This window comes from Clinocottus analis, unplaced genomic scaffold (genome assembly GCF_023055335.1).
Source record: "Clinocottus analis isolate CAN_PGR_092001 unplaced genomic scaffold, fCliAna1.0.p SCAF_98, whole genome shotgun sequence".
NCBI lineage: Eukaryota > Metazoa > Chordata > Actinopteri > Perciformes > Cottidae > Clinocottus > Clinocottus analis.
The window spans coordinates 1-20,000 of record NW_027176260.1 but is presented as its reverse complement, the minus strand read 5'-3'; the positions used below and the strand labels follow the sequence as shown (position 1 = coordinate 20,000).

The 20,000-nt window shown below is 49.6% G+C and overlaps 1 protein-coding gene across 3 annotated transcripts in view; it reads right to left on the bottom strand.

Annotated features, from left to right (window-relative positions):
* The window catches only part of sema5ba (sema domain, seven thrombospondin repeats (type 1 and type 1-like), transmembrane domain (TM) and short cytoplasmic domain, (semaphorin) 5Ba), a 28,123-nt gene extending 16,491 nt beyond the window's left edge, over positions 1-11,632 (bottom strand). For 2 of the 3 annotated variants that reach the window (XM_068570896.1, XM_068570897.1), the window contains exons 1-7: positions 11,415-11,624; positions 10,921-11,019; positions 10,218-10,431; positions 7,096-7,381; positions 2,585-2,720; positions 2,088-2,295; positions 1,652-1,859 (exon numbers count right to left, since the gene is read on the bottom strand). In XM_068570896.1, the coding sequence (XP_068426997.1) occupies positions 1,652-1,859; positions 2,088-2,295; positions 2,585-2,720; positions 7,096-7,381; positions 10,218-10,431; positions 10,921-10,968 (1,100 nt within the window). In that variant the 5' untranslated portion in view covers positions 10,969-11,019; positions 11,415-11,624. Of the gene's footprint in view, positions 1-1,651; positions 1,860-2,087; positions 2,296-2,584; positions 2,721-7,095; positions 7,382-10,217; positions 10,432-10,920; positions 11,020-11,414 lie in introns of all 3 variants that reach the window. The other variant, XM_068570899.1, reaches the window with a different exon arrangement.
* Between the last annotated feature and the right edge of the window lie 8,368 nt (positions 11,633-20,000).

Here is a 20,000-nt window from a genome sequence, read left to right as displayed (position 1 = left end):
TCTGAGTGAGAGCAGCCTCCATCTTTATCTCAGTGAAAGGGGGGCGGGGCCTGATGGATGCTACGCTGCAGCTAAGCTAGCACCAAAATAAATCACTTCACCAGCCGGATGGAGAGATAAGAGCTGCTGCTCGCCCCAGGTAACACACACACACACACACACACACACACACACACACACACACACACACACACACACACACACACACACACACACACGTCTCACTAAAAGGCCACAAATCTGTGAAGGTTTAACAGAAACTCTGGTGAGAGACAACGACATAGCACTTTGTATTTAGACACACACACACACACATATATATATATATATATATATATATATATATATATATACATATTTATATATATAAATATATATAAATATATATATATATATATGTAAATATATACTCAGAGAAGCATCTGACGCTCTAATAACACTAATAATTCATCATTTGTTCTCTGTATATGATGACAAAGTAAAAGTACAACACTCTGATGGTTCAACTCAGTTTAAATATTCTGAGATGTAAAAGTCAAAGAAATGAAAGCGTTTGACCTCCAGCGACCTCTAACTTTCTATGTGTGTGTTTACACTGAGCCGCCACACACACACTCACACACGCACACACACGCACACACACACACACACACACACACACACACACACACACACACACACACACACACACACACATTAACATGGATATTATCTGGAGTCATGAGGCATCACTCCTCCTCTCCTGCTCAGACCGCTCAGGGGTCACGATGACCCACAGGAGGAGATCACATCTGAGATATCACACACACACACACACCTGAATGCAACGGCTTCCTGAGCTGTGTGTGTGTGTGTGTGTGTGTGTGTGTGTGTGTGTGTGTGTGTGTGTGTGTGTGTGTGTGTGTGTGTGCTCCCAAGTGTCTAGGAGTTTGGGATTTGTAGAAATAGCGAGCTGACTCATCAGGCAGCGCTCTCATATGAGGAGTCAAGCTCCAACACACACACACACACACACACACACACACACACACACACACACACACACACACTCACACACGCTCACACACAGAGTGGAAGTAGCAGTAAGCTATTTGTATGCTAAGATGAAGTTGACAGTGAGAGACAAATAGAGAGAGAGCTTTTCTCCTCGCTCGTCCATCGAGACGAAGATTTTATCACATGAATAACACTGAGCTCTCTCTCTCTCTCTCTCTCTCTCTCTCTCTCTCTCTCTCTCTCTCTCTCTCTCTCTCTCTCTCTCTCTCTTCCCTTTCTCTTTTTGCATTTTACATTTAGATTTTTTTGTGCTTATTTTTTTGTTGTTGCTTTTTTTGCTTTAAAAAATAGCTTTTTCTTTTTTTTTTCTTAGTTTTTTGTTAAGCCACGCCCCCTTTCCGCGAGAAAGCTAATTCAGCACCTGAAGTGGAGCGAGAAACTCACAACTCTGTTGCTGCGATCGCAGCAGAAGACGAGGTTTTGTGTACTTCGGGTTTGACGGCATCTTGGTTCGTCTGGCCAGGCCATCTTGGTTTCTGCAACCAGAACTGAGCCCAGAGGGGGCGGAGCTAAGCGCGACTGAACGCTCAATGAGACCTGCTCAGGCGGTCAAAATGGGTCATGACGTCATGAAGAGAGCGGCTGCTGGACTCACGTCTCCGTCCTGTAGGTGGCGCAGCGCTCCAGCGGGATCTTCAGCACGCGGCTGTTCAGCCCCACGAAGAGCGAGCGGTCGCTGTGCAGGATCTGCAGGCTCAGGACGGGCTCCCGCTGCCCCGGGGGGAGGAGCTCCATCTCCTCCAGGTAGCAGCCCTGGAGGTTCTTGTTGGGCGTCGCCAGCGCCTTCAAGATGGTGCCGTATTCTGATTGGACGAGAAGATCACATATCAGGAAGTGAAAATTGAAAATAAATAAAGTTTCATCCTCCAAAATCCAGTAGATCATGTGACCATGTGACCATGTGACCATGTGACCAGTAGATCATGTATAGATCATATATATATATATATATATATATATATATATATATATATATATATATATATATATATATATATATATATATATGTATCTATCTCTATGTAACTCACCGGTGCTGATGTACATGACGTGGTACAGCGTGTCCATCCCCTGCACGATGTCCACCACCAGGTTGGAGAAGCGGACGTCGTCCTGCATGACCAGCGGGTCCACGCTCTCGGGCTGCACCACGTCGTTCATGAGGTAGAGCCGCTGGGCGTCCTGCAGGCTGCGCTCCGTCAGGCCCTCGTTGGGCCCCGGGTCCTCGATGGTCCCGCACTGAGGGCCGAGCAAAGCCACCCGTTAGATAATCAATACGATCCTCTTTTGCTTCAAGGAAACGCAGCAGGAGAACTCGTGATCTGTCATGCGGTGGGCGGCGGCCGGTCCCGCATGAGCCTCTGGGTGAGGAGGGAGGTCCTGCTCATGCATCTTTACATCTCCATCCTCATCGTTATTGCATGAGCTGGACGCCTTGCCTCCACGAGGACGGAGCACAGCTCCTGGTCCTGAGAGACGAGCCAGCAGCACTTGTTCTGTCCCGGTCGGGTGGAGCGGCTGAACCCACCTGGAAGTTGTGGATGGGGTTGGCGGTGGGCAGCCAGGTGGAGCGCGGGTTCTCCTGCGAGCGGAACGGCCCGTTGAAGGCCTGGCTGATGGCGCTCAGGTTGAAGGCGCACACCGCCGACGCCGCGATGCTGTTGCTGCGGAGGGGGAGGAGGGAGGGGGTACTTTAGACCATGACATCATAGTACACGTTCACACCATGACATCATAGTACACGTTCACACCATGACATCATAGTACACGTTTACACCATGACATCATAGTACACGTTAGCAGGACTCAGCGTTCCTGTAATGTGCTGCTTACTGTTAATAGACTGATCTAAACAGAGGCTACGTAGCCGGAGGCTAAGCTACACACACACACACACACACACACACACACACACACTCTCTCACGCGACCCGGTTAACTGGCGGTGTGAGTAATGCAGCGAGGTAATGAGCTGCTGACTGTGTTTACCTGCAGAGAGAGAGAGAGAGAGAGAGAGAGAGAGAGAGAGAGAGAGAGAGAGCTCTCACTGGTTTTATTTAATGGTTTTGGTGGAGAAGCTGCTTTGGTTCAGTTTTTTATCTCTTGAATTAATTACAATATTCAATTCTTGAGAAAATGATCGCATGAAAAACTTTCTCCAATTTAGAGAACGATAGAGAATATTTAATATGTAAAACATTCCCTGTGTAGAAACAGAACGAGCTCCTCGACCACTGAAGGTCATCATGACGTCACTGCTGAATGAAACCTGAAGCTGCTGTGAGGGAGGAGGAAGACGATGAGGAAGATGGTGATGGTGGCCAAGCGCTGGAAGAGAATAGCATCCTTCATATTCCATAAGGATCTATGGAGCAGAGAAGTAGCTAATGGAGGAGGAGCTAATGGAGCTAATGGAGGAGGAGCTAATGGAGCTAATGGAGGAGGAGCTAATGGAGCTAATGGAGGAGGAGCTAATGGAGCTAATGGAGGAGCTAATAGAGGAGGAGCAATGGAGCTAACTCCATTAGCTCCTCCCTCAGCCTTCAGCTCCTCCCTCAGCCCTCAGCTCCTCCCTCAGCCTTCAGCTCCTCCCTCAGCCCTCAGCTCCTCCCTCAGCCTTCAGCTCCTCCCTCAGCCCTCAGCTCCTCCCTCAGCCCTCAGCTCCTCCCTCAGCCTTCAGCTCCTCCCTCAGCCTTCAGCTCCTCCCTCAGCCTTCAGCTCCTCCCTCAGCCCTCAGCTCCTCCCTCAGCCTTCAGCTCCTCCCTCAGCCTTCAGCTCCTCCTTCAGCTCCTCCCTCAGCCCTCAGCTCCTCCCTCAGCCTTCAGCTCCTCCCTCAGCCTTCAGCTCCTCCTTCAGCTCCTCCCTCAGCCCTCAGCTCCTCCCTCAGCCCTCAGCTCCTCCCTCAGCCCTCAGCTCCTCCCTCAGCCCTCTGATGGTGTAAATCGTTCCTCCCTTCAAGCCTCCAGGTGCATCACAATCCTGCTGATTCATCAGTGTGATAACATCCGAGCTGCCAGAACCAGGAGGTGCTGAGGAGGTGCTGAACTCACGGCTGCTGCACAATCAGTTGGGATCCGACCCCAGAGAGTCAGCACACTGGCAGCTGATAGCATCTGCAGCTGGAGCTGTGTGAGGTGACTGCTGTTCTTTCCTTCACTGCTGGTCTAGATTCCTCTAGAAGCTGCTCGTCAGCCTTCAGGTTGGAGCAGTAACTCATCTTAACGCCTTCACTTTCATCCTCGCTGTAAATTGGTTTATAATTATTGATGCATTCATGTGTTAGCTGGTGAATGTGAGGCTTTAGTTTTATTTGATGAATAAATGTTGTTTGAATCTGCAGAATGACGACAATTTAAAAAATACACATCTGTGAGCGGATGAGAACAAGCTGTGTTCAGATCAGCGCCCGCAGCTCATTTCAAGGTGGATTTGATGTCCACACACACACACACACACACACACACACACACACACACACACACACACACACACACACACACACACAGGCAGCCATATACTTTCTACAAGGCACGAGATTTCTTATTACCATTTATATATTTATATGCTGACATATATATATATATATATATATATATATATATATATATATATATATATATATATATATATATATATATATATAAACAAGATGGCGACGACCACAATGCCGAACTGAAGGCTTCAAAACGTCCACAAGCCAACAAGAGACACCGTGATGAGTCCTTCTCTTCCTTACAGCTACACCTTCCTCTTCTTCACCTTCATCAAACCTCTTCCTCCACCTCTCCCTCACTAGAGGACCAGACCTTGAGGTGCTTGACCTCTCACCTGCTGAAGGACTCACACCATGAATCACTCATCAGGGATGTGTCAAACTGAATGGGACCTGCTGCTTCAGCAGTCCTCCTCTTCCTCCTCCTCCTCTTCCTCCTCCTCCTCCTCAGATCCATGAGAGCTGGACAAGTGGACAGGTCAGTGGAGTCACTCACAGACCAGGAGACTCGTGATGAGTTTGTGACTAGAGAGACTCCTCTTTGAAGCTCTGGAGGTCTGAAGGCTCTTCATCCTGAACCTGCACTTCATCATCGCTCCACAGCTCAATGAACCCTCTCCTGGATCCTCTCCTGGATCCTCTCCTGGATCCTCTCCTGGATCCTCTCCTGGATCCTTTCCTGGATCCTTTCCTTAACTCTTTCCTGTATCCTCTCCTGGATCCTTTCCTTAACCCTTTCCTGTATCCTCTCCTGGATCCTCTCCTGGATCCTCTCCTGGATCCTTTCCTTAACTCTTTCCTTAACCCTTTCCTGGATCCTCTCCTGGATCCTCTCCTGGATCCTCTCCTGGATCCTTTCCTTAACTCTTTCCTTAACTCTTTCCTTAACCCTTTCCTGTATCCTCTCCTGGATCCTTTCCTCCCTTGATTGATCTGCTTCTTCCTGGTTTGTCGTGCAGATTAAAACTTTGATGATCTGACAGATGGAGTCATTAAAGCTCTTTAAATGTATTGAAGTGATGAAGAGTTCATCACTTCATCACTTATGATAATATAATGTCTATTTCCTGAGGCTGGATGTTTATTGTTCTTCCTCGTTTGTTTACTCCTCATGTGTTTGATGTTGATAATAAACGTGATCATCTCAGACACCAGAGCTTTGCTTTGGCTTGTTCAGGTTCATTAAACACAGATGTTTCATTCAAAGAGGAAGCAGAAAACAATCAAATCCCCTCTTTTCTTTTTCAGCTCCAAAGACGATGTCAACACTTTAATTACTGAACGTCCACAACCTGGAGACAACACATGATGTTTAAAGACGTGTCCTCCTTTTACAGGGGGCGGAGTCAGGGAGGAGAGGAGGTCACATGGCCCCTGAGAGGAGGAGTCAGGGAGGAGAGGAGGAGTCAGGGAGGAGAGGAGGGGTCAGGGAGGAGAGGAGGAGTCAGGGAGGAGAGGAGGAGTCAGGGAGGAGAGGAGGAGTCAGGGAGGAGGTGCTCCTCCTGCTGCGCTCTGGCAGCCTGATCTGCAGCAGCTCAGCGGCCGATCAGACAGATGGAGTTTGTGGTGATTGCATTAACATATCCGGCCTCATGAGGGAGGAGAGAGGAGGGAGGAAGAGAGGAAGAGAGGAAGAGGAAGAGAGGAAGAGGAAGGAGGAGACAAAGAGACGGAGGACAAAAGCTTGGAGCTCACCAGGTTTTCTCATTACCTCTCCTCAATCCCTCATCCCCTTATCCTCCTGGCCTTTCTTCTCTTGTTGTCACTTCACCATCTCTCTCTCTCTCTCTCTCTCTCTCTCTCTCTCTCTCTCTCTCTCTCTCTCTCTCTCTCTCTCTCTCCACTAAAGATGGCTGCCGGCTGGATGAGGGAGCAGAAGGACTGGACCATTATTCTACTGTTTGTCTTCAGAGAAACTCTGAGCTGACTGGAGCACGCACATTCATTAAAAGCGTTATTATTATTATTATTATTAATAATAATAATATCGTTGTATCATCTATTCAGGCATAAATGACAGAGACCAACAAACAAAGTTACTCCATGTCGTGACGACATCATGATGAGGTCACGATGACCTCGTCGCGGCATAATGACGTCATGATGAGCTCGTGGCAGCATGATGACATCAGGCAGCATGGTGACATCATGATGACGTCATGATGAGCTGGTGGCAGCATGATGACGTCATGATGAGCTCGTGGCAGCATGATGACATCATGATGACGTCATGATGAGCTGGTGGCAGCATGATGACATCATGATGACGTCATGATGAGCTGGTGGCAGCATGATGACATCATGATGACGTCATGATGAGCTCGTGGCAGCATGGTGACATCATGATGACGTCATGATGAGCTCGTGGCAGCATGATGACATCATGATGACGTCATGATGAGCTCGTGGCAGCATGGTGACATCATGATGACGTCATGATGAGCTCGTGGCGGCATGATGACATCATGATGACGTCATGATGAGCTGGTGGCAGCATGGTGACATCATGATGACGTCATGATGAGCTGGTGGCGGCGCAGCACTCACACGTTGGTGGTGAAGATGCCGTACAGCAGGTCCTGCTCCGGCAGGTAGAAGGTGCTCTGCAGCTCGTTGTAGTAGAAGGGGATCTCCCCGGAGCGCGAGCAGTTGAGCCGCGCCTTCATGAAGGTGGTCCAGGTGTCCTCCAGCAGGAAGCGCCCGCCGATGTCGTTCTTGCAGACGCGCGCCACGCGGGAGTACACCGTCTTCCCACAGTCGTGCTCCACGGCGTTCTCCCTCAGGAAGAAGAAGGTGAAGAGGCCGATGTCGTAGGCCGAGATGAAGTGGGGCTCTGCGGAGGGGAGGGGGGGCAAGAGGGGGCGGGGCAAGAGGGGGAGGGGCAAGAGGGGGCGGGGTCAGTACACAGCGTCCTCTCAGTGTCCATGCACACCTGGTGCTGACGGCAGGGGGTCGAACCACCGAGCCTCTGATGGAAAGACCAGCACGCAAACCTCTGAGCCACGGTCCTCCTTACCCTCAACTACAGAGCAACGCGTTGCTCCTGTCGCAGAGCAACGCGTTGCTCCTGTCGCAGAGCAACGCGTTGCTCCTGTCGCAGAGCAACGCGTTGCTCCTGTCGCAGAGCAACGCGTTGCTCCTGTCGCAGAGCAACGCGTTGCTCCTGTCGCAGAGCAACGCGTTGCTCCTGTCGCAGAGCAACGCGTTGCTCCTGTCGCAGAGCAACGCGTGCTGTCACATAATCAACTGCTTAACGAGAGCAACGGCATGAGAGCAACTAAATGGAGGGAACAGCGGAGTCATTGTTGTTGTTATTGTTGTTATTGTTGTTCTTATGATGCCTGACAGCCGGAGGTGGAGCTTAATGTCAAACCAGTGAACGAGTGAGTGTTGCTGCTGATTACTGCAAACGACAACTGTCACGCCTCCAGCAACACGGAGCAGCTCAGTGTGTGTGTGTGTGTGTGTGTGTGTGTGTGTGTGTTTACATACCTGTGTTGATTCATAATGAGCGCGTGTGTGAACCGACAGGTTCTGTATTAGAGCAGCATGAACGTAACGCAACTGTGTAACGCAACTGTGTAACGCAACTGTGTAACGCAACTGTGTAACGCAACTGTGTAACGCAACAGTGTAACACAACAGTGTAACGCAACAGTGTAACGCAACAGTGTAACGCTGTAGGGGATTGAGAGGAGCTCGTAGTTCAGATTGTTTCACGGGCGACTCGACAGCTCTGCGTCTTCCTGGTGCATGATGGGAAACGGTCGGCCCTGGCAGGCGACCAATCCAAAGAGGGGACAGACTGATTAGATCCCGCCTCCTGAACTGGAGACGCTCAGAGCTGCAAATTACATTTTCCTTCACACCCGGAATCCAGCGGGAACAACACAACATGTGTGTGTGCAGCGTGTGTAGATGTGTGTGTGCAGTGTGTGTGCAGTGTGTGTGTGTGCAGTGTGTGTGTGCAGTGTGTGTGCAGTGTGTGTGTGCAGTGTGTGTAGCTGTGTGTGCAGTGTGTGTGTGTAGTGTGTGTGCAGTGTGTGTGTGTGTGTGTAGTGTGTGTGTGCAGTGTGTGCAGTGTGTGCAGTGTGTGTGTGTGCAGTGTGTGTGTGCAGTGTGTGTGTGTGTGTGTGTGTGTGTGTGTGTAGTGTGTGTGTGCAGTGTGTGTGTGTGTGTGTGTGCAGTGTGTGTGTGTGCAGTGTGTGTGTGTGCAGTGTGTGTGTGTGCAGTGTGTGTGTGTGCAGTGTGTGTGTGCAGTGTGTGTGTGTGCAGTGTGTGTGTGCAGTGTGTGTGTGTGCAGTGTGTAGTGTGTGTGTGTGCAGTGTGTGTGTGTGCAGTGTGTGTGTGTGTGTGTGTGTGTGTTTCCTGAAGACACTTCCTCTCACACAGACGCTCTGACATCAGCAGCACATGCAGCGTGTTCACTGTCTCAATACATGTATGATGGATATATTTATACATGTGACACTCACACACACACACACACACACTCAGACACACACACACTCAGACACTCAGACACTCAGACACTCACACACACACACACACACACACACACTCAGACACTCACACACACGCACACACTCGTGCACACGGCAGAGCGGCTGGTGGTGTGAAGCACGCTGTGTGTTGTAATTCCAGCGTCTCCCTGCAGTGAGGAACAATCACATCGCTCACTGACTCCTCAGTCGATCTGCTCTCCTTCCTCTTCCTCCTCTTCCTCCTCTTCCTCCTCCTGCTCCACAGCGCTCTTCTCCCTCCCTCCAGACACACACACACACACACACACACACACACACACACACACACACACACACACACACACACACACCCTCGCTTGCTTCTCTCTCAGACTAATGTGACTGTTTCTTTGTTTCTTTGTTTGTTTGTTTGTTTGTTGATGATTAGTTAATCAAAGTGAAATCCTCTGATGGATTAATCGATTAGTTTTTTATCAAGCAGAAAATGTGTTTGTTTGTGAAGATTTCTTCATTTATTTTACTGTAAAATTAATCTCTTTTGGTTATGAGCGGATTAATGTAGAAAACATCAAACAGATTAATGAGCGGAACTAATCGTTAGCCCCAGTTTTATATTAGAATAATAAATCTCTGTATTTTATTTCGTCTTTCATTTTGTTCCTGATGAACTTCTGAACTTTAATCATTTTGTAAAACTCATGAAGGTTTAATTATTTAAAATGTTATTTATCAATAATTCTTCTTCCAGTTCAGAAAAATATCAACTGAAGAGAAAAGAAGAGATCGTGTTCCGTTAGCCGGAAGCTACGAGCGGCGCGGGAGCAATGTCACGCTGCAACAGCAACCTGAAGCAACAGCAACCTGAAGCAACAGCAACCTGAAGCAACAGCAACCTGAAGCACCAGCAACAGCAACCTGAAGCACCAGCAACAGCAACCTGAAGCAACAGCAACCTGAAGCAACAGCAACCTGAAGCAACAGCAACAGCAACCTGAAGCAACAACTCAAACAGGAAGTGCTCCTCTGTCAAACAGGAAGTGCTCCTCTGTCAAACAGGAAGTGCTCCCCTGTCAAACAGGAAGTGCTCCTCTGTCAAACAGGAAGTGCTCCCCTGTCAAACAGGAAGTGCTCCCCTGTCAAACAGGAAGTGCTCCTCCACAGTGGCCAGGTGCTGTGCCCGCGTACCGTTGAGCCACTTGGAGTTGTACTGCGCCGTGCGGAGCGGCGGCATGCCCCCCAGGCTGCGGTAGATCACGGGGTCGCGGCCCGAGAAGTCGATCACGGTGGCGGCGTACAGCTCGCCGCTCTCCGTCACCACCGCCGTGGAGTTGTGGCGAGGATCGTACGGGCAACGCGCCACGCCGTTCACCCGCTCCAACACGCTGCTCACGTTGCCCACCTGAGGAGGGAGGAGGGAGGAGAGAAGGAGAGGAGAGGAGGAGAGGAGGAGAGGAGAGGAGGAGGAGAGGAGGAGAAGGAAGGAAAGGAGGGAGGAGGGAGGAGAAGAGGGAGAAGGGATGGATTAAGGTTGTGTTGAATGGACTGTATATACATACTGAGCGTAGATGATATATATATATATATATATATATATATATATATATATATATATATATATATATACTGTATGCAGATGATGTATGATGCTGTGCATGTTCTACCTGTGCTTTCTGATATCATTTACATAAACAAGAAGTCACATTTAGTTACAACAAAACAATCCAACAAAACTGCGGCACTAAAACGCTGCAGTGTGCAATACACAGTATAAATACTGTGCCGCTCTATAAATACTGTGTATTTATACTGTGTATTTATATATGACCTCGTGACCTCATGACCTCGTGACCTCTTGACCTCGTGACCTCTTGACCTCTTGACCTCGTACCTCCCTCGTGGTGCACAGCGGCTGGAAGGCGTTGGTTCCGCAGGTCATCAGCTCCGTCTGGTTCACCAGCAGAACCCGGATGTAGTTCTGACACTCGGCCTGAGGAGAGAGCAACAAGAAAGCTGCCGTCAACCAGCAACCGGCAACCAGCAACGGGATGCAGCTTGTTTGTGACGTGATGGAGTGAAGTGGACAAACAGAAGAATCTGAGTAACGGTTTGTCTGTGATGCTTTGTGTCGGGAAAAGAAAAGGAGGAAAGGAGGAAAGGAGGAAAGAAAGAAAAGAGAAAAGAGGAAAAGGAGGAAAGGAGGAAAGAAGGAAAGGAGGAAAGAAGGAAAAGAGAAAAGAGGAAAAGGAGGAAAGGAGGAAAGAAGGAAAGGAGGAAAGGAGGAAAGAAGGAAAAGAGAAAAGAGGAAAAGAAGGAAAGGAGGAAAGGAGGAAAGGAGGAAGGTTGCAGTTGCAGTTGCCCCCTCAGACGTGATGTAATGGGTACCTCTGTCTTCCCTTTGCTCTGACAGGACCGCCTGGTCTCCTCGTCCGGTGCCCACTCTGTCGCCTAGGAAACGAAAACAAGAAGGAACAAAACGAGGGATGACAAAGAGGAAGAGGAGGAAGAAGAGGAAGAGTCCTGAAGTTACGCAACAGCGAGGAGGAGAGGAGGCTCTTCAGTGTTGTGTCAACATGGAGGCAGCGGGCGCCGTGCAGCCAGCGAGGACGCCATTAGCATGTAAATGGTCTCCCTCTTCTTCCTCTTCTTCCTCTTCTTCCTCTTCTTCCTCTCTTCACAAAGTTTGCAGGCCCCCCCCCCCCCCCTCTTTCACTTCCACCGGCCAATTATACAGTGCATGGTTGTGTGTTGGGCTTAATTATGGATGCAGGCAGCAGCACCACACACACACACACACACACACACACACACACACACACACACACACACACACACACACACATGCCACTTGGCCACCAGAGCTGCACTGGCTCTTGTTGAGAGGGTTTGAGGGACGTCGCTCGTCTTTGGCATGGACTGCATGTGTGTGTGTGTGTGTGTGTGTGTGTGTGTGTGTGTGTGTGTGTGTGTGTGTGTGTGTGTGTGCCAGAGGAGGTCCTGCTGGGTGTCAGCGGCCTCGTTTTACTCGTCCTCCTCTCCTCTGATCTCTCTGCCCGAGCAGGAATGTCTAAAAGTTTAAACGTGGTCTTTCTGGGTGTCGCTCTTCTTCCTCCTCCAGACGAATCCTGAAGATAATCTGATAATCTGGATCCACATGAGTTACAATAAATCGGCCAGTGGGACAAAGTTGAGATCCGGCTTTCAGCCAACTGAGGCCGAGCGAGTCAACAGGAAACTAGGTCAGTGTTCCAGGAGCCAAATACAACTCCACCAACTGGAAACTTCAGGGAACAAGTCAGCTTCACTAAAGGTTCATCCCCACCAGGGGGCGACTGCTCTGGTTGTATAGAAGTCTATGCTTCATGTGTTAAAGCTGCATTCTCTCTCCTGACCACCAGGGGGCGACTGCTCTGGTTGTATAGAAGTCTATGCTTCATGTGTTAAAGCTGCATTCTCTCTCCTGACCACCAGGGGGCGACTGCTCTGGTTGTATAGAAGTCTATGCTTCATGTGTTGAAGCTGCATTCTCTCTCCTGACCACCAGGGGGCGACTCCTCTGGCTGTATAGAAGTCTATGCTTCTAGAGATGCACATGGTGTCTCTACGTGCTCCTCGGTCCAGATATGGTCACTTCCTGTCCCTGGTTGCGTTACCTGATCCTCTTTGATAAACTGTATTAATCCCGTGGTGACCTCATCATCTGCTCTGGGCTCTTCAGGCCGTTAAGTGGAAGCACATTAGCGAGAGCTTCACAGAACATCGTTCTGTGGACAGAAACGCTGAGTGCTCCTTTCGCTTTAAAGCATATAAATAGATCTCTTCTTCCACAGAGCGAGGAGTGTATCGACTGCGCTCGAAGGAGCGGAGGTTCAGGATTTGGGGGATTAGAAACATTTCCACACTGAAGATGATGTGTTTTAATAGTTTGAGACGAATCAACAGACTGAGGGCTCATCGCGTGTCACTCATCGTTCAGCATCTTCTCCTACATTATAGTTCTCTGTGAGTGTTTCAAACCACAAATATGAGCGAGCCCGTCTTCTTCTTCTGTGGCCTAAATGTCCGTAGCCTCAGACATTCACCTCCATGTTCTATAGACACGTTCCTCGCAGCTCCACGCAGAACATCCAGCTTCAAGCAGGAGAACATCCGCCATCTTTGTTTCCCAGCAAATAAAATAACAGAAAACACGATGAGCCGCAGGAGAGGATTCATCTGCCCAGCTTCTATACAACCAGAGGATTCATCTGCCCAGCTTCTATACAACCAGAGGATTCATCTGCCCAGCTTCTATACAACCAGAGGATTCATCTGCCCAGCTTCTATACAACCAGAGGATTCATCTGCTCAGCTTCTATACAACCAGAGGATTCATCTGCCCAGCTTCTATACAACCAGAGGATTCATCTGCCCAGCTTCTATACAACCAGAGGATTCATCTGCCCAGCTTCTATACAACCAGAGGATTCATCTGCCCAGCTTCTATACAACCAGAGGATTCATCTGTCCAGCTTCTATACAACCAGAGGATTCATCTGCTCAGCTTCTATACAACCAGAGGATTCATCTGTCCAGCTTCTATACAACCACAGTATTCATCCACCCAGCTTTTATATAACCAGAGGATTCATCTGCCCAACTGACTCGTCATATTCTACATAATCAGGAGTCATATTCTACATAATCAGGAGTCATATTCTACATAATCAGGAGTCATATTCTACATAATCAGGAGTCATATTCTACATAATCAGGAGTCATATTCTACATAATCAGGAGTCATATTCTACATAATCAGGACTCGTTGATGTCTTGTAGCTTTCTTTGGTCTTCGCTTGCTATGAAGTCATGCATGTGTAACGAGAGCGATGCGTTGTCGTGTTGTTGTGTATTGATATGTGTTTCACTTCCTTCCTGTCCTGGTGCCGATGTTTAGAATGCAAACACACGAGTGAAGCGATGAGGTCATGAATACACACCCACACACTCACACACTGCCGCGAACACACAAACAACAGATGGGTGGGACACGCCTTGGTCCCCGTGTGGGAGCGCTCCGTTGTGCTGCCGGGTCCACGCTTTGTGCGGTTCTTCTTCCTGTTTGGGTTTTTGATTCTGTTTTTGTTTCTTCTTCCTTTCTTCCTCCCGGCCGGTTGGAGGCGTGTCCTCACTTCACAAAATACATATTTTATCTGCTGCTGCTTTGACCTTTGAGTCCTCTTTCAACAGACCAAAGCTGCATTCTCTCTCCTGACCACCAGGGGGCGACTCCTCTGGTTGTATAGAAGTCTATGCTTCATGTGTTAAAGCTGCATTCTCTCTCCTGACCACCAGGGGGCGACTCCTCTGGTTGTATAGAAGTCTATGCTTCATGTGTTAAAGCTGCATTCTCTCTCCTGACCACCAGGGGGCGACTCCTCTGGTTGTATAGAAGTCTATGCTTCATGTGTTAAAGCTGCATAAAGACAACATATGAACAATATGCTGCTCTGAGAGGATTTTTAAAATAATTGAAATGTATTTCTCCATTTTGAAGTCGCAGAAGCAGGTATTTTACAGCATAAGTGTTTGCAGAGGTCACCACTGGGAACAATGAGGCTCCTGTGATGTAAAGTGTTGCAGCGTATGATTCAGTGTGTGCTAACAGCCTGTATGTGGCGGCCCACTCTGCTGCTGCTGCCTCCCACTCACTGTAGTTCCACATTACGGGCTGACAGGTGAGAGCAGACAGTCTCTCCGTGAGCGCCGACCAGCTCAGAGGATTGCTGCTTCTCCTCCACCACACTCGGCGCTGCTCGCTCCCACGCACCCAGAAGGACGCAGGTAATGCAGATGAAGGTGCACGCCGACGTGGCACCAAAGCAGCCTTTTGTTCCCGGGAACAACAAACAGCCATTATGTATTGTTTAGTCAATAAAAACAGATGAAAACAATGAAAAATTCCAGAACAAACAAACAACAGAACTCTGGTTGTATAGAAGTCTATGCTTCATGTGTTAAAGCTGCATTCTCTCTCCTGACCACCAGGGGGCGACTCCTCTGGTTGTATAGAAGTCTATGCTTCATGTGTTAAAGCTGCATTCTCTCTCCTGACCACCAGGGGGAGACTCCTCTGGTTGTATAGAAGATATGGACCACAAGTTATGCAGGTGCAGCACTCGGAGCCTCGTGGTGTGTTCAGGTGCAGCACTTGGAGCCTCGTGGTGCGTTCAGGTGCAGCACTTGGAGCCTCGTGGTGCGTTCAGGTGCAGCACTTGGAGCCTCGTGGTGTGTTCAGGTGCAGCACTTGGAGCCTCGTGGTGCGTTCAGGTGCAGCACTTGGAGCCTCGTGGTGCGTTCAGGTGCAGCACTTGGAGCCTCGTGGTGCGTTCAGGTGCAGCACTTGGAGCCTCGTGGTGCGTTCAGGTGCAGCACTTGGAGCCTCGTGGTGCGTTCAGGTGCAGCACTTGGAGCCTCGTGGTGCGTTCAGGTGCAGCACTCGGAGCCTCGTGGTGCGTTCAGGTGCAGCACTTGGAGCCTCGTGGTGCGTTCAGGTGCAGCACTTGGAGCCTCGTGGTGCGTTCAGGTGCAGCACTTGGAGCCTCGTGGTGCGTTCAGGTGCAGCACTCGGAGCCTCGTGGTGCGTTCAGGTGCAGCACTTGGAGCCTCGTGGTGCGTTCAGGTGCAGCACTTGGAGCCTCGTGGTGTGTTCAGGTGCAGCACTTGGAGCCTCGTGGTGCGTTCAGGTGCAGCCTTCGACACAAAGCAACATATCTGTGGTCTCAATCTGGACTTGTGGTTCTGTGTTCTCAGTGTTTTTCTTCATGAGGGTTCTGTTTCTTGTACTCTGTAGTTGCAGCGGACCGGTCCGAGTGTCCTCTCATCAGCAGACGCTCCAGTCGAACAGTAACGGCGTCCGCGCTCTGGTGGACGACATGAACTGCGCTGTGATTGGCTGATGAATGATAGACGCATCCGGTAACAACCGACTCTTTGCCCTTGTGGACTGTGTGAATATATATTTGTAATCATACATCCAGACAAACTAAATATCTTTTCTCCTGGCAGCAGCCGACACAATAACCTCTCTCAGCGCTGAATAAAAACCAAAGTGTTGGACGTCGCTCTGGACCCTCAGATTAAACCTCCGCGCTCACAAAGACCGCATCAATAATTAAATCTCCGGCCGAATCGCGGCACAGAAACGAATGAGGAGTCTGAATGAACTCATGAGACTCACAGGAGAGGAGCTGGAGAGGACGTCAGGGGTCTGGACCTCTGAGGGTCTGGACCTCTGAGGGTCTGGACCTCTGAGAGAGTCTGAACCACAGAGGGTCTGAACCTTTAACAGGGCCTGAACCTCTGAGGGTCTGAACCACAGAGGGTCTGAACCTTTGTGAGGGTCGACCTCAACTCGGTGGCTTCTCATGGATTCATCTGTACGAGCTCCGTGGGAATCATGAAGGAATGTGTGAGGAAAAGATCTGACTCCTCCCGTCCCAGAGGAGCTCCTCTGATCCGACAGAGACACAAAAACACAAAAACACAAAAACACAAAGCACAAAGCACCTGCCATAACAGCCCCCCCCTCCACACACACACACACACACACACACACACACACACACACACACACACACACACGAGGGAGTTTGAACGAGGCACTTCCTGTTTGGAGGAACAAACAGTGACACTTGACCTCCGCTCGTCTGGGCCGACCTTCATCCTCCGCAGAGCGACGAAGCCACCGGGGGGACACCAGCAGACAGGAACCAGCTGCTGGACCCCTGCTGGTTCTGCCCGTCCAGCACGATGATGACATCATGTTGAGGACAGTTACACACGACAGCACGTCCTGTTTTGTGGGTGAAGCCACGCACACCAGAGGAAGGTAAAGGAAGATGAATTCCACCTGAGGAGGTCTGACACCCCGCCAGCCCTCCATCTGCTGAAGACGTCTGTAGCTCTGAAGAGACAGACCATCGTGTCTCACAGCGGGACCCCCTCAACACAAACACCTCCATGAGGACAGATCCCAGGAGGGAGCTGGACTCCTGGACCTCCAGCTCACACAGAACAAGTCTCCCTGATGGAAAACATAACCACCCCATGAAATAGAGGTGAGCTCTGGAGCGAACAGCCGACCGGCTCCGGCCTTCCTGTGTGTGTGTGTGTGTGTGTGTGTGTGTGTGTGTGTGTGTGTGTGTGTGGTAACGGTCCGCTCTGGCAAACACAGAGAAAGCAAAAAGCGGCGTCGTCTCTTTTTAACAACCCCATTATCCTCCCGCTGCATTTTGCTAGAAAGAACAAACCAATCAGGACGCAGCGCTGCTCATCCAATCAGAACGGAGCGACCCAGAGAGGCCGAGCGCGTCGGAGAACTGAAAGGGAACTGAACCCAGAAGTCTCTCGCCGGTCCGTCCTCGTCTTCAACGAGCAGCGGTACCGCCTGAAGGGGGCGCTCTGCACATCCTGCTTATCCACACACACACACACACACACACACACACACACACACACACACACACACACACACACACACACACACACACACACACACACACACACACGCACACACCCATCCACACACCCATGTGTACACACATATTGATACATATTGACACATATTGATACATATTGATACATATTGATACATATTGATACATATTGATATATATTGATATATATTGATACATATTGATATATATTGATACATATTGATACATATTGATACATATTGATACATATTGTTCAATGCACAGCTCGATGCTCACAATGGAGAAATAAAACATGAGGAGCAGATATAACGTCATGGTGATGTTCCCCCGATGGGGTTTGAGGAGAAGGAGGAGGAGGAGGAGGAGGAGGAAGAGGAGAAGGAGGAGGTGAAGGAGGAGGAGGTGAAGGAGGTGAAGGAGGAGGAGCAGCAGCTGGGTGGAGGCAGACAGCAGGAATGTGCTGTTTACGTCTCTGCTGCCTGATGGAGGATTATCTGATGGACCGACTGAGACCTGCTGCTCTTCCTCCTCCTCTTCCTCCTCTCCTCCTCCCACCCGGCCAGTCTAGGAGCTCTGCTGCAGTGTGAATGTCTCCTACACACACCTACACACACCTACACACACACACCTACACTCACACACACACACCTACACACACCTACACACACACACAGTGTAGGTGTGTGTTATGTGCGATGTTTCAGTGACTGCAGTCCTCCCACATGCTCTATCTTTCTGAGGAAGCTGGTGGGAGGCGTGTGTGTGTGTGTGTGTGTGTGTGTGTGTGTGTGTGTGTGTGTGTGTGTTCAGAGGCTTTCTGATACAACAACTTCTCCTCGTGCTTCGTGTGTCTTCCTGCTGAAGTCCAGTTTCAGAGTGAACTCGTCCGTCGGCTTCAGTTCTGATGAGGAGAAAATCACTGGCGGGGTATCGAACCCCCGACCCTCGCTCTGCATGTGTGATGCTGGTTGTTCTCTTGGTGTCTGCTTCCTTCCTTCCTTTCCTTGCTCCTTCATTTCCTCCCTGGCTGCCTCCTCCACGCTCCCCTGCTCACTAATGGCAGCTTCTCTCTCTCCAGGTGCCGAGTCCTTAAAGAGCCGAGGGGCCCGGGGCCTCAGAGCCTCCACCGCCCAAAGACTGCAGCGCTGGCAGGCCGACACACACACACACACACACACACACACACACACACACACACACACACACACACACACACAGCCCTTCATCTCCTCTGCTGGCACCCAGACGGTGTTTGTTTTGGCTTCAGGTGTGAGACGGATTGGTCTGAGCCGGCACTCTAATTTGGTGCTGTCATGGATAGCCCATTGGATGAGACACACACACACACACACACACACACACACACACACACACTGGAGCTTCCCAGTGAAGAGGGGAGCAGGGACTGTGACGGAGGGAGAGTTGGTTCATCCAGTGAAGAAATCCTAGAAAATGATGTTGTGTTTCCCTGAAGGAAGCAACGCGGCGACGTCACCGCGTTGCTTCCTGTGAAGACGCAACTTCACTCTGAAAGCGTAGAGCAGCAACCTGAGTTGCTGGTTCTTTATTTTCAGGACAATGCATGAAGACAGAGAGGTAACCTCTAGTAGGGTATCAAACCACCGGCTGTCTGAGTGTGTGTGTGTGTGTGTGTGTGTGTGTGTGTGTGTGTGTGTGTGTGTGTGTGTGTGTGTGTGTGTGTGTGTGTGTGTGTAATGGCCAGCTGGTCCAGCAGGTGAATGGAGAGAGAGAAAGCAGACGTCTCTGGTTTCTACGCAGTGTCAGCGTGAAGCCGCCTGAGAGCAGCTCACCTTCACGCCTCAGAGCATCATGCAGGGGATGCATGTGATGCATGTGATGCATGTGATGCATGTGATGCATGTTAAACATGTGATGCATGTGATGCATGTTCAACATGTGATGCATGTGATGCATGTGATGCATGTTCAACATGTGATGCATGTTCAACATGTGATGCATGTTCAACATGTGATGCATGTGATGCATGTGATGCATGTTCAACATGTGATGCATGTTCAACATGTGATGCATGTTCAACATGTGATGCATGTTCAACATGTGATGCATGTGATCATGTTCAACATGTGATGCATGTTCAACATGTGATGCATGTGATCATGTTCAACATGTGATGCATGTGATCATGTTCAACATGTGATGCATGTGATCATGTTCAACATGTGATGCATGTGATCATGTTCAACATGTGATGCATGTTCAACATGTGATGCATGTTCAACATGTGATGCATGTGATGCATGTGATGCATGTTCAACATGTGATGCATGTTCAACATGTGATGCATGTTCAACATGTGATGCATGTTCAACATGTGATGCATGTGATCATGTTCAACATGTGATGCATGTTCAACATGTGATGCATGTGATCATGTTCAACATGTGATGCATGTGATCATGTTCAACATGTGATCATGTTCAACATGTGATCATGTTCAACATGTGATGCATGT